This window comes from Equus przewalskii, chromosome 2 (genome assembly GCF_037783145.1).
Source record: "Equus przewalskii isolate Varuska chromosome 2, EquPr2, whole genome shotgun sequence".
Lineage (NCBI taxonomy): Eukaryota > Metazoa > Chordata > Mammalia > Perissodactyla > Equidae > Equus > Equus przewalskii.
Window position 1 is genome coordinate 26,767,747 of NC_091832.1, and position 15,145 is coordinate 26,782,891.

General features: G+C 58.9%; 1 protein-coding gene across 12 annotated transcripts in view; it reads right to left on the reverse strand.

The window, feature by feature from the left end:
- Nucleotides 1-410: 410 nt before the first annotated feature.
- PTPRU (protein tyrosine phosphatase receptor type U) overlaps nt 411-15,145 on the reverse strand; it is a 79,484-nt gene continuing 64,749 nt past the window's right edge. For 4 of the 12 annotated variants that reach the window (XM_070596697.1, XM_070596676.1, XM_070596723.1 and 1 more), the window contains 11 exons: nt 14,589-14,686; nt 14,388-14,504; nt 13,463-13,617; nt 11,301-11,436; nt 10,635-10,784; nt 8,891-9,064; nt 6,141-6,281; nt 3,884-4,009; nt 3,595-3,752; nt 1,880-2,015; nt 411-1,618 (listed from right to left, as the gene is read on the reverse strand). In XM_070596697.1, coding sequence (XP_070452798.1) covers nt 1,556-1,618; nt 1,880-2,015; nt 3,595-3,752; nt 3,884-4,009; nt 6,141-6,281; nt 8,891-9,064; nt 10,635-10,784; nt 11,301-11,436; nt 13,463-13,617; nt 14,388-14,504; nt 14,589-14,686 — 1,454 coding nt within the window. In that variant the 3' untranslated portion in view covers nt 411-1,555. The remainder of the gene's footprint in view (nt 1,619-1,879; nt 2,016-3,594; nt 3,753-3,883; nt 4,010-6,140; nt 6,282-8,890; nt 9,065-10,634; nt 10,785-11,300; nt 11,437-13,462; nt 13,618-14,387; nt 14,505-14,588; nt 14,687-15,145) is intronic. The other 8 variants (XM_070596707.1, XM_070596687.1, XM_070596729.1 and 5 more) reach the window with 3 other exon arrangements.

Below are 15,145 nucleotides of genomic sequence, written 5' to 3' on the forward strand. Positions count from 1 at the left end.
GAGAGGGCAGCAGACTCACCCAGGGTCTCACAGCTGGGGGGGCCCATCTGCCCCACACCAAAACGTGGGCCTCCCGTGCTACCCAGAAAGAGCTCGACCCGGATCCAGGCCCCGGAAGTGAAAGGCGGCTGTGTGGCCCTCGGGGTCTCGGGATCAAGCCCACCGCCTGAGGAACTAACTCAGAGGCCTGCGTGGAGGCAGCAACAGCCAGAAACCCTCAGAACGGCCTCTGCCAGAGGAAGAACCCTGAGCGAGGCTCTGGTCTACACGCCCACCATTGGGATGAAAAAACCAAGGCCAGGCTGCCACTCAGGCCTCTGCCTCCCGGTCCAGGGCCTCCCATTGCACTAGGAGGCTGGGGGCAGGAGAGCAGCCCGGGGCAGGCGGGTCAGACACACACGGCCACTCTGTGGCATTCAGAGAGCACGTTTATTTACAAAGCGTTTTACAAACATCAGCTTATGCCTCCCCACAGCCCCCTGCGAGGTAGGTCAGTAGTCATATCTACAGTTTACAGATGGGGAAATTGAGGCACGGAATGGGGGTGTGGCCTGCCCCATTTAAAGAGATCTTCCCACCCCTCCATCAAAAAATAACAAAACAAACAAAAAAGCATTGATGTTCCATCATAAAATATACCTTCTTCCTCCAAACTCCAGGGCTTGCGAGCACCCCTGACGTAGCAGCGCCCCCTCCCCAGTGGGCAGTTTGACCAGGAGCCACAGGGACCTCAACCCCAGGGGCTGTCATTCAGCCTCACAGACTGTCACTGGCCCAGGCTGAGCAGGACCGGCCAGTGAGGCCTGAAAGGTACAGGCAGAGGGACTGAGGTGACTTCATTCTGCAGACACTGGGCCAGGCAGGCAGGGGCTCCGCGGGGGCAGGGTGCGGATGGGCAGCTCCTGGTTCGGGGAAGCTCAGAGCACACGTCAGGGAAGCAGAAGTGAGAGGGGTCATGAGCAAAATATCCCTGGGGCTGCAGGGGGCAGTGGGTGGAGGGGGCTGCAGCTCCCCCCGGGGAGGCCAAGCTGCCATGCCCACTGGCAATTCAGGGCAGAGCCCAATCTCCCCAGGCCCCTCAGCGGCTGGGCCAGATGAGATTCTAGAAGCCAAGCCCCAGTGCACTCTCTACCCATGTCGAGCCAAGTGGTGGAACCCTCGGCCTGGCACACGCTCTGCAGGGCCTCACACATCTCTGCCGAGGGGTGGGACACAGTCAAGGGGCTTGGGCCTGGGTTCCCTGGAGCTGGCAGTTCTGAGCCCCTGTCACTCTGCCAGGCAGTGCCAGGCCTCTCAGCATAGGCCTGCAGGACCCTGTGGACGTGGGCTGGGTTGCAGTCTTGCTAAGCTCCTCCTTGGCCCACAGCCTGCCCATGGGACAGGTCAAAAGGCCCTGTCCACAGTGGAAGGGTCACCGAGGGCCCAGTGTCCACTCCAGTGCTTTCCCTGTTGGGGCTGTGGCTGAGCAGAATAGGGAGCATAGGTCTTTCTCATCAGTCTGGCATGGTGGGCCTGGCCCTGAGTGCGCAGTGGGTGTCCCAGGCCACGGGCCCCGCTATCTTGCCTCCAGCCCCTCCAGGTACTCCAGGGCCACATCATAGCAAAAGTGGTACTGATCCTGGGGAGAGGGAGAGAAGAAATCACAAGCCTGGCCCCTCTCGAGTCCTGGGGAGAGACGGCAGACAGGGGCCCTGGCTCATCTTTGGCAGAAGGGGGAATTGGGGTTACGCTTTGGCACCATGGGACTAGAACCCAAGGCCCAGTGTGGGGAGCAGATATGAGAGTGTGGGTGCTGGGGGGCCCGGCCGAGCACTGACCGCAAAGTGGGAAGTAGCTGGGCACGGGGGAGTAGCTGGGCACGGAGGGACATGGCCCTTACCAGGGTCTCCACCATATTGGGCTTGTAGTTCCTAAGCGTTTTGGCAGCAAAGAAAACGTCCACCAGGCTGTGGCAGCGGATCATCTCCAGGACGGTGGCGCAGGCGCAGAAGGTGCCGCTGCGGCCGCCACCATTTCTGAATGAGACACAAAAGGTTTGGGGCGGGCTCGGGGTTGAGGGCAACTCAGAGGTGAAGGGCAGGGCCAGGGTCCGGGAGCCCAGGGGCGAGGGGCGGGGCCAGGGAACCTAGAAAGGAGGGGTCCGGGAGCCCAGGGGCGAGGGGCGGGGCCAGGGAACCCAGAAAGGAGGAGCCAGGCAGCCCAGGGGCGAGGGGCGGGGCCAGGGAACCCAGAAAGGAGGAGCCAGGCAGCCCAGGGGCGAGGGGCGGGGCCAGGGAACCCAGAAAGGAGGGGTCCGGGAGCCCAGGGGCGAGGGGCGGGGCCAGGGAACCCAGAAAGGAGGAGTCCGGGCAGCCCAGGGATGAGGGGCGGGGCCAGGGAACCCAGAAAGGAGGAGTCCGGGCAGCCCAGGGGTGAGGGGCGGGGCCAGGGAACCCAGAAAGGAGGAGTCAGGCAGCCCAGGGGCGAGGGGCGGGGCCAGGGAACCCAGAAAGGAGGAGCCAGGGAGCCCAGGGGCGAGGGGCGGGGCCAGGGAACCCAGAAAGGAGGAGCCAGGCAGCCCAGGGGCGAGGGGCGGGGTCAGGGAACCCAGAAAGGAGGGGTCCGGGAGCCCAGGGGCGAGGGGCGGGGCCAGGGAACCCAGAAAGGAGGGGTCCGGGAGCCCAGGGATGAGGGGCGGGACATGGTTAAGGGAGCGGAGTCAGACGCTAAGACTGGCATCCGAAGCCTGGAAGCATCTAGAAAGACAGCGCCTCCAGGAGAAACATCAGATGCTGAGAGAAAGAAGGCCAGACACACTCCCAGAGAAAGACGCTGGGACTAAGACAGCCACGGAGGAGGGCGGCAGAGCAGCAAGAAAGCAGAATGGAAAATGAGCAGTGAGCACACCAGTCACCCCCAGCAACAGCCACAAGGCGCAAACACACAGACGCTCCTGGTCAAGCCTCTCACACACAGAAACCCTCCCATCCCCATCACTCTCCCTCCTCAGTTTCTGTGACTCTGGGGTGTGGGTGCCTCGTGGGAGAAGGGAGTGGGACTGGGCCCTCAGCCCCCTTCTGGAGGGGTCTCTCCCACCAGCCCGGCCTGAGTCAGCCCCCTATCTCTTGCACCCAGAGTGCCCAGCCTGGCACTGGGAGGGTGGTAAGTGCTGAAAGCATGGAAGAGTGGGGGGCAGAGGAGTGACTGCACCCAGACACCAGTGAAGAAATGAATTTGTGAATGAGGCACATGGATGGATGAAAAAGCTGCACAAGGGCAGGCATGATAGAAGACCGGAATTCCATCAGCTTAAAACCTGCACCCCCATAGGGTGGGGTAAACAGTCCCTCCAGGACTCTAACTAAACTAGCAAAGTCAGACATCACACAGAGGCTACTGGCCATCGTTCCGCGTTGAGTCTACACCCTGGAAGCTGACTGGGTTCCTCCAGGGAAGGCAGGGCCAGCCTTGCCTGGTCGGGCAGAGTCCAGACCATGGCCATCTAGGAGCCCAGGGGCTCCAGTGCCAGCCTTGAGCCCTCTCTCACGCTGACCTGGGACCCTGGCCCATGGCTCCTGACCCCTCCCCCAGGCCTGCAGCAGGGCCAGCACTCACAGGCAGTGCACAACGGTGCGTCCATCCCCACTCTCCGCCTGCCACTTGTCCACCTCGGCCAGCAGGTGCAGGAAGGCCTTCTTGGAGTCAGGCGTGTCCCGGTATGCAGACCAGCGCAGGAACTGGAAGTGCCGCACCAGCAGGTGCCCCTCCTGCAGCTGGGGGTGCGAAGCAGCCAGGGGGACATGAGCACCGGGGTGACGAGGCCCCCTGGTGACCTCAAGAGGGTCATTAAAGGCCACCCCAGCCACCACCCAGGTTCTCACCCTGGGGCTCCCGGATCACTCACCCGAGAGATGTTCTGCACCCGGAAGACACGGGCTACCAAGTCTTCATCCACTGAACCCGACACGAACTCCACCTCCATGAGGCCATACTGCTGCCGGCCTGGCTCTGGCCAGTACTGCAGGCACGGCTTGGGGCACAGGCACGGAGAGGGGAGCTGACAGAGCCCGACAGGGGCAGCTGCTGCTCACACCCGCCCCCAGACCTCCACACCTGCCCTGGGAGCCCCACTCACTCCAGAGGCCTCCCACTCTCTGCCACCCAGTCATCAGACTGCAGGGCACACCTGCCGCAAGGAGTTCTGTACTGACACACTCAGGTCAGCTGAGACGAACCCTTCACAGTGGGTGCACTGACACTGCTGTGCGGCTATACAGCAACACCTAACACACCCACACACACGTATGCACACACACACACACCTCCATGAGGCTCCTTCTGCCAGGGATAGGGCTAGATCACCCCCACCCACCCCAGCACCCCCAGTCCCGGGCCTTCTCTCTCACTCCCTCTGCCCTCCAGCATCACCTCACAGAGGTGGGGTATCCCAGATGCTGTGACACAGCTCAGCACTCCCACGCCTGCCCCAGGACCCCTCCATGGAGTCAGGATCTTAAATGCACTCCCCCAAGCTGCAGACTCGAGACAGGAGAGGAACAGAGGAGGCACAGCCCCCACACATATACACACATGGGTCCTCCAGACTAGCAGGCCCAGAGCCCCGGCTTCTAGTCTCAGCTCTGCCTGGAGCCCAGGTAAAGCTCTCCCTTTCTCAGCACCCCAGTTTCCCATCTGTAAAATGGCCCCAAGCTGCTCCCAGACAACACTATGCTCTAGCTCCCTTCTTCTCTGACCACAGCCCACAAAGAGAGGACACTGCCTTCCTCTTTTTGCCTGGGGTCCTGGCCGCTCCTTGCATTCAGACCTTTGTGTGGACTGCTCCTTCTCCATGGATGACTCATCTCCCACCTCTTCACCTAGTTAATTCTACCCTTCCTACACATCTCAGCTCAGACACTGCCTCCTCCAGGAAGCCCTCCCTGGTATACTATTCCCCCAGGCTCCCCTGCATCCCTGTGCCAGCTCCATGCTAGCCCTTTCCCTCCTTGATGTCACTCTCGGTTTTGTCCCTGCTTCCCCCGGACCATAAGATCTCAGAGGGGTTGTGTGTTCTGTCTCCCCACTCCCAGCTGTAGGGCCTAGCAGGGAGTGGCTCATGAGAAAAGGTGGTCGAATGAATGAGCAAATGGGCGACCAGTGAATGATGTCTGCATAAGCCTCCCTCTGGGTCCCTCCCCACTGTCTGAGCAAGAGCGGGTTCTTGCTGTGTAGGAGTCCCTCCAGATCTCTGCCCAGAGGCTGGAGCCCGTGACCTTGCAGTCCTGGGCCATCTATACCAGGTGCCTGACTCGTAAAGAGCCCAGTTATCCAGTCTTGTCCAGGCGGCCATTAAGAGGCTGTCATGCTCATTTGACAGCAAATCTTCCTGGCCTCGCACAAACATCTAGGGAATACGGTCACCTGGGGCTGGAAGGCTGGGCATCTGCTTTGCCCGGGAGCTCCAGCTTTGGGAGCCCGAAAAGGAATTGGGGGCAGCCCCACTGGCTGCCCCAGGCTGAGGTCACTGAACCAGTGTCTGGACCAACCTCAGTAGTGACTGTCACCCTCACCATCTTCAGCACTACTCTGTGCTAGGCACGGCCTTCTACACACAGCTCACGTGGTCCTGACAACAACCCCATGAAAGAACCGGTGCTGTGAGGGTGCCCATTTTACAGAGAAGGAAACTAAGGCTCAAGAGGTAAATTCACTCATCCTCCATCAAAAGTCAGAAAGTGAGGAGGCTGGGAACTTACTCTGCCTCTAAGGCCCCCATAATGGGCAGTTTAGTCCAGGAGCTCTGGCGGGAGGCAGCCCGGGCAGGGTAGGGAGCACAGCTCTGCCACTTCCCAGCTGTGTGACCTTGGAGAAGTTGCTTCACCTCTCCAGATCTTAACTTTCTCCCCTGAAGCCCATAAGTGCAAAGCACAGTCCCTGGCATACAGCAGGTGCTCAATAAAGAGGAGCTATTTGTCTCCAGTCTGACAGCCTCGTTTTACGGATGAGGAAACCAAGGCTCTGGAAGGAGTGTAACCCGTCTAAGGTCACTCAACAACCAAGCAGCAGCACTGGGATCCAACCCCGACTGCTGGGACATGCCCTGAACACACTGGGGTCCTGGGCAGCAGGCAGCCAGGCAGCCTGGCCCACGGGGCCCTCACCCAGGCGGAGTTGGACTGGTGCAGCTGGTTGAGCATGACGATGGAGGTGCACCCATAGTCGTAGACCAGCCGCCAGAAGTCGGGCGTGGTGCTCTGCAGCGGGTGCAGGGTCACGATGAACGCTGCGCTCCGCGTGTAGCTCTGCAGAGAAACCGGGACTCAGCAGGGCCTGTCCACCGTCCCTGCCACAGGTGGAGCCCCCCACAGGCTGTCCTCCCACCCTGCCCACTCTGAGCTGCATGGCTCGGCCCCACAGGACCTCCAGTGGCCCATTTCCAACTTTGGCTGATGCACTGAGGCCTGAATTGACAGAGGGAGCCCCGGGCCTCTAGTGCCCAAGCCCATGGCCCCCGGGAACTAAACAGCAAAAGGTTCCCAAATGTGTGGCAATGGGAGCTTGGGCATGGTAGGCAGAGGCTGGCCAAGTCTGCTTCCTGCCTCAGGGCCTTTGCATTTACTATTCCTGTTGCCTAACACAAATTTCCTAAGTGTTTACATGGCTCTCTCCCTCACTTCTTTCTGGTCTTTGCTTACCTGCCACCTCCTCAAAGAGGCCCTTCTTACCACCTCATCAAAAATAGCCACACACATGCCCCCAAAACCCACATTAAATACTTCTTCTGCTTGGTTGTTTTTTTGTAGAAATTACTAGTGTGTGACATCCCATTATATATTTGTTTATTGACTGTCTCATCTCATCCCCCGAATGCAAGGTTCAGGAGAACAGAGATTTCAGGCTGTGGCCTGTGCCCAGCACCTGCAGGGGTTCAATAAATATGTCTGACTATTTCTCCAGGTCCCTTCCAACTCCACGGATGAAGGCTCTGAGATCCCAACCCAGGGAGGGACTCTGCTCCCCACTCCCGACCTCATCCCGCCAGGAGCACTGGCACCGGCCTTCACCCCTTCAGCCCCACCCTGTCTCCTCCTGGTGCCCTGCCTTGCCCACCGTCCATGTCCCCCCCACCCCTTCTCCTACGACCTCCTCCCTGGGACTCTGAAGGTCCCCTGACTGGCAGCTCCTCCAGGCCAGGCCCCACCAGGCTCCAACACTCAAGCCTGCGCACCTGATAGGGCTCCCTGCAGACTGACCACCCCAGACAGACCCCAGCTGGCCCCCAGACAAGCTCGCTGCAATCCAAGAGTCAAGGCTCCCGGCTCCGGGGCATCCTGGCTCACGATCGACAGGCTGTGCCCGGCAGGGATGAAGTACCCAAAGTATCAAAGACCCCAGGGAAGCTCCTCCACCTGACAGGCCCATTCCCACCCAGGGCCAGGGAGCAACAAGACCCTCCCCAGCTCAGAGACGCTCAGGCCCCTCAGAGGGCCTCCTTCCCAGCCTCCCCTCCCCCATGTGCAGATGGGCACGCTGAGGCCAAAGAGTGGGCTGGGAGGGAGGTCACAGATTCCTAAGTTCCCATCACAACTCTCCACTCCCCATGCCACCTCTTCAGGACCCCGACCCCCTCAGCAGTCATATGCACACCTACACTCACACACATGCCATCAGGCTGGTGACAGATGGGCCCCTTGCCCGTCGCTCCCTTCAGCGGCTGGGGCTGCTCCTCCCCTCGCCTTCAGCTCCCACCGGGAAGCCCCTGGGAAGCAAGGCCGGGAGCTCTCCCTCTTTAGAGAAAGCCCACTGTCCCCTGCACTGTCCTGCCAAGGGGCTCTGGCCAGGAACCATCTTCCTCGTAGCTGCCACGAGGGACCCTCCCGCTCCACATCTCTGATTTGCACGTGGAGAGATGTCCAGTGGAGACACACTGGCCTTGGCCCGCCTGCACGCACTCCTCCCATGGGCGAGTGTGGGACAAGGATGAGCGTGCTCAGCTCGGCCCCTTCCTCTTTTTGCAGATAGCCTGTCCTCAGAAGGTGTGTACTGTAACTGTTCCTGGTTCCTGCCACACGTAAAGCCTGGCCCTGCTGGGGAGGGGTGGCCTGTGGCTGTACAATGGTATCTGGGAGGACAGGTCAGCCTGACTAAGGAGGAAGGAGTTGCCAGTCCACTGAGCCACACATCTGAAGTCACGTTCTCCAGTTTCATCAGTTTTCTTAAAAAGGTATGGCTGTGATCTCCACCTGTCTGTCTCCTGCGCTTCTCTCTCACCGGGTTCCACCGGGAGAGCAAAGAGGTGATGCTCACAGACTCCTGCCCCTCAGACAGCAGCACCTTGGAGTTATTCATTGGGCCCTAAAGCCCATGCTCAGCTTGCAGCACCCAATAAAGGAGGCAGAGCCCCCCGAGCTGGGGGCAGGGAGAGGGGCTTCTAAATGGCTCCTGAGTCCTCAGACCACAGCCAGGGTGGGGCCAGGGAACAAGTCACCATTCCAGGCCGGGTCCTGGGGCAAGCTCCAGCTCAATCACCCCAGGACAAGCTCCCCTGGCTCCAGACATCACCTCTCAAGTACCAACCCCAAACCCTCCCATCCACACCTGCCAAAGCTCCCTGAATCACTCATCCTACCCCAGGCTCTGCTGGGCCTGATCCTGGAGACGGCCTTGCCTGAAGTCCACCACCCAGACCTCCCCCACTCCAGCCAAGGTTAATACCTGAGGGAGAACACTGGCTTTGATGCCCTGAATGGAAGATCACTAAGGGTAGGAGGGTCACCTCATGGGCCTGGTGTCCCAAAAGGGCAGAGGATTCCCCCAACCAGAGCCCTCAGCTCCGCTCCCGTGGCTCCTGGACCCTCCCAGATCCTGCTGGGTGGAGGAGCCCCAGAGCCTGCCCCGCCCTGGCCCTCACGTCAGTCAGGGCCGCGTTGATGTAGTTGCTGGGGTCCCCGTCGGTGGGGATAAGGAAGGGCAGGCAGCGGTCGGGCGGCAGCACGTCCATGCTGCGGTTCTTGTCCCGGTTCCGGGGCAGCAGGGCGATGCTGCACTCCTCCACGTCCAGTGGCGGTGTGACCGAGTTCAGTGTCTACACAGAGCGGGAAGAGGAATGCAGGTGACGTCCAGTGCTTGCTGGGCCTCCTCACAGCCCCAGGGAGGAGACTGGGCTGGGGTATCACCCCCACTTTATGGATGGAGAAACTGAGGTCCAGCGAGAACGGAGAGAGGGCAGGGCCCCAGGCTCCCCGTCCAGGCCGCGCAGGGTCTGGAGTCTGCCTCCTCACCGCCCGCGTAACCTCAGACAAGCTAGTGCATCTCCCAGCCTCAGTATTCCTCAACTGCAAAGTGGATAAGAACATGCCCGCCTCAGGGGCTGGTGGGGAGATGAAGGGAGCTGAGGCCTCGCACCGAGCACTGGGCCTGGCACACGCAGGATCAACACACACAAGGCACAGCGAGGGTGGTCACTAGCTTATCGGGTGCTTTCATGGAGACAAGCCCTGAGACCCACATCTTCCACAAAGCAGACCCCAGGGACCCGGCAGAGACGGTCACCTTCCTCGGTCACGACCCCGTCTGAACAGAACGTAAGTGCAGAGCACCTGGACTACAGCAAGCAGGGACTCCGGTCGTCTCTACCCTCTTGCCTTCAGGCCTCACGATCCTGATTCATGAGTCTGTTTCTTTCTCTTGTTCTTGGGGATCCCTAACAAGGAACCCCAGGCTCTCATGGTCCCCAGGGCCTGACATCCTCCTCCAGGAACCACAGGCAGCATTTCCTGTGACATCACTCTGTACCGGCTCTAGAGTGCCAGGCACCAGCACATGCCATCCTGCCAAACCCTCACAGGAACCCTGGAGTGGAGAGGACTTCTGGGGTCTCACCTGCCCCCTGACCACTCTCCAGCTTCTCTGGAGAACCAGGCTTCCCTTGTCTCAGTCACATGACATGGGAGACTGGCCCCACCCCAGAACCAGGCCCGGGTCAATCAGTGTGTTCCATCCCTCTGGCCCCAGTGACCAGCTCAGGGACGAGAGTTTGGTCCAAGAATTTTGTTGAAGAGCTTGGGGGCAGGAAGTGCCTCTTTCCAGAGTGTCCTGATAGTAGAGACGACATGAGCCTGGCACTGCTGGGAACCAAGGTGTGGGTCTGAGAATGAAGCAAAAGCAGAGGAGAGCAGAACCAAAAACAGACAGAGACTAAGGCTTGGCATCCTCATTTGAGCCCCTAGATCCAGCCATAACTGAAGCCACACCATTCTCAGCGTTTTCAGTTATAAGAGCCATTGAGCTGGACTTTTATCACTTTCAACCAAAAGAATCCTAACCAATACAAACACTGCAAGGGCAATATTAACCATCTTTCTTTTCTAGGTAAGAAAACTGAGGCTTGGAGAGGTAAAGTGACTTGTTCAAGGCTACTCACCGCTCGTAACTAGGTAAGCCAGGATTTGAACTCAGGTTTATCTGACCTCAAAGCCTGGGCTCCTAACCACTGATGTACCACCTCCTGCACTGTCTCAAAGTCCTTCCTGGTAGCCCAATTCTGTCCCTCCTGCAGAGGACTCCCACAGCACTGAGGACCTCCCAATACACCACGCACCACACTCACTCATTCACTTACAGTTACACACCTACAACACACACTCATGCCCCACCTGGAACTCCTCCCGCAGCTGGGACGAGTTACTCTGAGGGTCAATGCGGATCATCTCCTTGTAGGTGGCCTTGAACTCGCTGACAGGGATGGTGGTCTCCCCACACAGGCAGGCCTCCAGGATTGCGTCGTGGATGAAGATGTACTGCTCCTGGAACAGAAGGCAAGGCTATGAGGAACCAGGGGGGACTATCAGCTAGAGATTTGGGGGCGGTGGGAGGGGGAAGAAGCTCAAGGCTGAGGTGGGGGCGCTCTGAGGTAGGACGAGTCCACCCACATGTCACAACAGGTTCAACCAACGCTCCTCGAAATGACCTTCGTGGACACATTCACTTATCTCATCTTTCATCCTTGTGAGAAGCTCTGAAGGTGAGGGCCAGCCCAGGGTTATACATCTGATGAGGACACAAACCTGGGTATGTCTTGCCTGCAGAACCTATGACCTTAGCCTGCTGCTGTCTGACCTCACCTAACAGAACACAGTGGGGCTGAGTGTGGGAAAACCCTAAGAGGTCAGCAGGCCAAGTTCGGGGATGCAAAAGAACAGCGGGGAAACCCTGGAGAGGGGAAGAGCCTCAGGACAGCCTCTGACACACCCCCAGCTGTGAGCCCCTGCACAGGGGCCCCAGTCCTGGAGGGGGCAGCGGGAGAGGGCTGCGTCTCCCACCTCCGTCTGGATCATGTTGACGCGCCGGGAGCAGAGGGTCTTCACGCAGTTGTAAATGTCCACGACGCCCTCACACTCCGCCATGTCCAGCATCACATCCAGAACGATGTAGCAACCTGTGCGGCCAGTGCCCGCGCTGGGGGGAGAGAGAGTCCCAGGGCAGCTCAGGGCCTTGGGGAGGAAGCCCAGGACCAAGGAGATGAAAAGAGGGGCCCTGGGGCACCTGGCCATATCTACACCACACAGGGGATGGAGGCACAGAGAGACCGCACCCGGGGCACAGATGAGCCAGGGAGAAGGCTGCTGGCAGAGTTGTGGTGGAATGTGATAGAGGACGGGCCTTGGGGAAGGAGAGGGGGAAAGGGTAAGGAGAATGAGGGGGTGAGACTTAGCAACTTTGATAGAGGGAGAGGAACAAAGGTGATGCTCAGAGCTTAACCTAGAATGTTCTTGCCTCCTCGATATCCCCCAAGTCTCCTGGCCATCCTTCAAAGCCCCACACACCCACACCCACTGAGAGACTGGGTAGAGCCTCCCCAATCCGTCCAGCAGATGTCATTCTCCTGCGCTCCCCGAGCAATCTGGGCAGGCTTTTATTAAAACACTCTTCCTGCTATGTGGTCGCGGCTTATGTGGCTGGCTCCCTGACCCCCCTGGGAGCTCATCAAGAGCTGGGCTGTCTCGGGTCCATCACTAGGATCCCCACGCTCAGCACCAGGCTGAGGAGATTTGAGAGGAGCGGGGAGAAGACAAAGATGACACCAAGATTTCAAACTTGAAAATGGTGGCATCAAAGTGTTGGCAAGAACACGTGGCAATGGGGTGTCCCGCACACCACTGCTGGGGGCTTAAATCAGTACAACCACTTTAGAAAACTGGCAGTATCTGCTAAAGCTGAATGTTCGCACAGACAGCAATTCCACTCCTCCATACACACCTCACCCCAATGCGTGTGCACGTGGGCCAAAAGACGTGCCACAGAAGGTGCTCAGCAGCACTATTCATAACAGCTCAGAACGGGAAACCACCCAAACGCCTATCAACAGTGGAATGGATAAACACACTGGGGTTTATTCATCCGGCGGTGCAGCAGACAATCTGGACAAATCTTACAAGCATAAGGTGGAGGGAAAGCAGTCAGACCCAAAGAGCACACACAGTGCGATTCCATTTATGCAAAGTGCAAAACGAGGGTTTAGCAGTCAGGAGAGTGACTGTTCTGGGAGGGAGGAGGCGGGTACAGACCAGAAGGCGGGTCAAGGGGGCTTCTGGGGGCTGCTAATGTTCCGTTTCTTGATCTGAAGTGTGGTTATTTCACACGTGTGTTCAATGAATTTTTGTGAAAATTCATAAAGTGATATACACACTTATTATTTGTGCACCTTGTTTAAGTACATTCTACATTAATAAAGTTTTATTCCAAAAAGACAGTACCTTAAATAGGCCTAAAGAAATCAAAAAGAAGCTGGTTTGGGGGCAGAGCAGGGAAATGAATGAGTCTGCCACGTGGCATTTGGGAAGCTGATAAGAACCCAAGGAGAGGAGCCAGGACGAGATAGAGAGGCCAAGGACTTGTGGGCCCAGGGGACTCACCAACGTCACAAGGGTCAGAGGTTAAGCTCTCCAGGGGTAGAGAGGGGACAGGAATAAGACAGGGCACTGGGTCCCCACTTAGGAAGGTATGGAGCCAAGGGGGAGGCAGAGCAGAGAGGAAGGGCCATTGGGGTCACAGGAGCCAACCAAGGCAGGGCTGGGAAAGGAGGGAGTGAGGTCAAAGCTGCAGAGAGTGAGAAGGCCCAGGGCGAGGAAAGGCCCTGGGTTTGGAGAGAAGGCGAGGTCCCTCCCAGCACCTGGGCCAAACCTAGCACAGGGCAGGCGTGCAGTGCATACTGCCTACGTGGAAGCAGACAGCACTCTATCTTCACCAGCCCCTGCACCTCCGTGTCTCAGCGCCTCCTCGGCATCCAGGCCCAGGGCCTCACAGGTCTCAGGGAGCATAGGACAGGGCCAACCTCAGTGCCGAAGCTCAAAGGGCAGATGGTCCTTGGGGGTCCTTCTCTCCTGTCCTCTAAGCAGGATGAACCCAAGCCCAGCCTTCTGGAGGGACCGTGAACCAACCCCACTCCCAGCCCCTCCTCTCCTGGGGATTCCCAGCGCCCCACCTGCAGTGGATGACGATGGGCCCAGCGTCAGGGGGCGTGGAGGCCTTCACGCGCCGGATGAAGGCCAGCAGCCCAGTAGCATGGTAGGGGACACCATGCTCCGGCCAGGCCGTGAAGTGGAACTGGCGGACCTCATGCCGGGCAGTGTAGCCTCTCTGGGGAGACAACAGTCAGAGTCACTGCTGGCATCTATTAGACACCTGCTGTGTGCCAGGCCCTGTGGTGAGCATCTCACCACAGATCTCAATTAATCCCAGTAATAAACTTATAGGGTGGAGGTTAATGACTCATTGCCCAAGCACGAAAACTAGGGCTCAAGGAGAAGAAACCACTTGCCTGCAGTTAGATGAGACAGATATGTGGGACTTGGGCCGGAGTCTCCTTGATCCTAAACCCATGCCATTAACACCCTCCTCTGCGGCCAGGCTACGGTGTAACCCTAGCAGGACATTTTGACTCCCTGGTCTTAGTTTAAAGGGGGAAATCTGTCTTTCCTCTGAGGATTTTACAGAGGATCAAATGGGATCATGGACAGGAGAACTTGGCCAGTCACTGACCCTGTGGCCTCTCATGAGTGACGCAGCCACTCAACCTCACTTTCCTCATCTGTAAAATGGAGCTAATGGTAAACACCCAATCCCACAGAGCTTTCCAGGGCTGAAACAAGATGTAACGGGCTCAGCCCAGCGCCCGGCACAGAGCAGGACCAACACCTGGCAGCCACTGTCATCATCTCCATTGTCTCGATTCCTTGTGGAGTGGCCAGCAAAGATGGTTCCCTCCCGTCCCTCCACGGTGCTCACAGCAGTTACAGAGCAGCTGCCTTGCTGGAGAGGACGGTGGTGCCCTCCTCACCCCGCCTGCTCCTGGCCTGGGGGATGGGGAGGTGGGCTCTGCCTGGAGGGCCAGGTGACGGGACACTCACCCGCTCCAGGGCAAAGGTGCGCACAACATATTCGGCTAAAGTCTCCGTCTTCACCAGCGTGATCTTGATGTCCCCGTACATGTCCGAGTCCTCCGGCCAGTACCGTGAGCATTTCACCTGGAGTCCCCACGGGGCAGGCTCAGTGGGTTCTTTGCTGCCCCCCGTGGCTGCCAGGCCCCCTCACCCCACAGCCCCGCTTACCCTGCCCACCTCCACCAGCTTGGTGATCATGACAATGCTGGAACAGTGCTCCTGCCACACCATGCGCCAGAAGTCGTAGACCATCTCGGGCTTCGGCCCTGGGGACACAGAAGGTGAGTGTCCCTGAGGCTAGGTGTCCACCCAGAGCCGGCACACCCACTGCCCAGCACCCCCACCCAGGCCAGGAGGCTCCTGAGCCCCAGTGGGGGCTTTGTGCTCACCCCACACACACCCCACCAACTGCCAACTCATGCTTGGAGAGCCCTGGGTGGGGGTAGTATCAGGGAGGGCCTGCCTGGAGACCCTGGCCATCCCCAGGAAGCATAAGTGGACGGCTAGACTCTTGGTCCATAGCACAAGTCTCCAGAAGCGACAGACAGATGGACAGTCAGGGGGAAAAGACAGCCAGAGGGACCCAGGCAGCCCCCAGGCTGAGAGGCACAATCCACACCCATGAGGACGGGGCCTGGGGCCCTTTTGCATGCAACACCTCGGAGACAGACAGAGGGACCAGGGAGCTACAGACAGGCTGAGCATATTGGGGAGGGGCAAACACA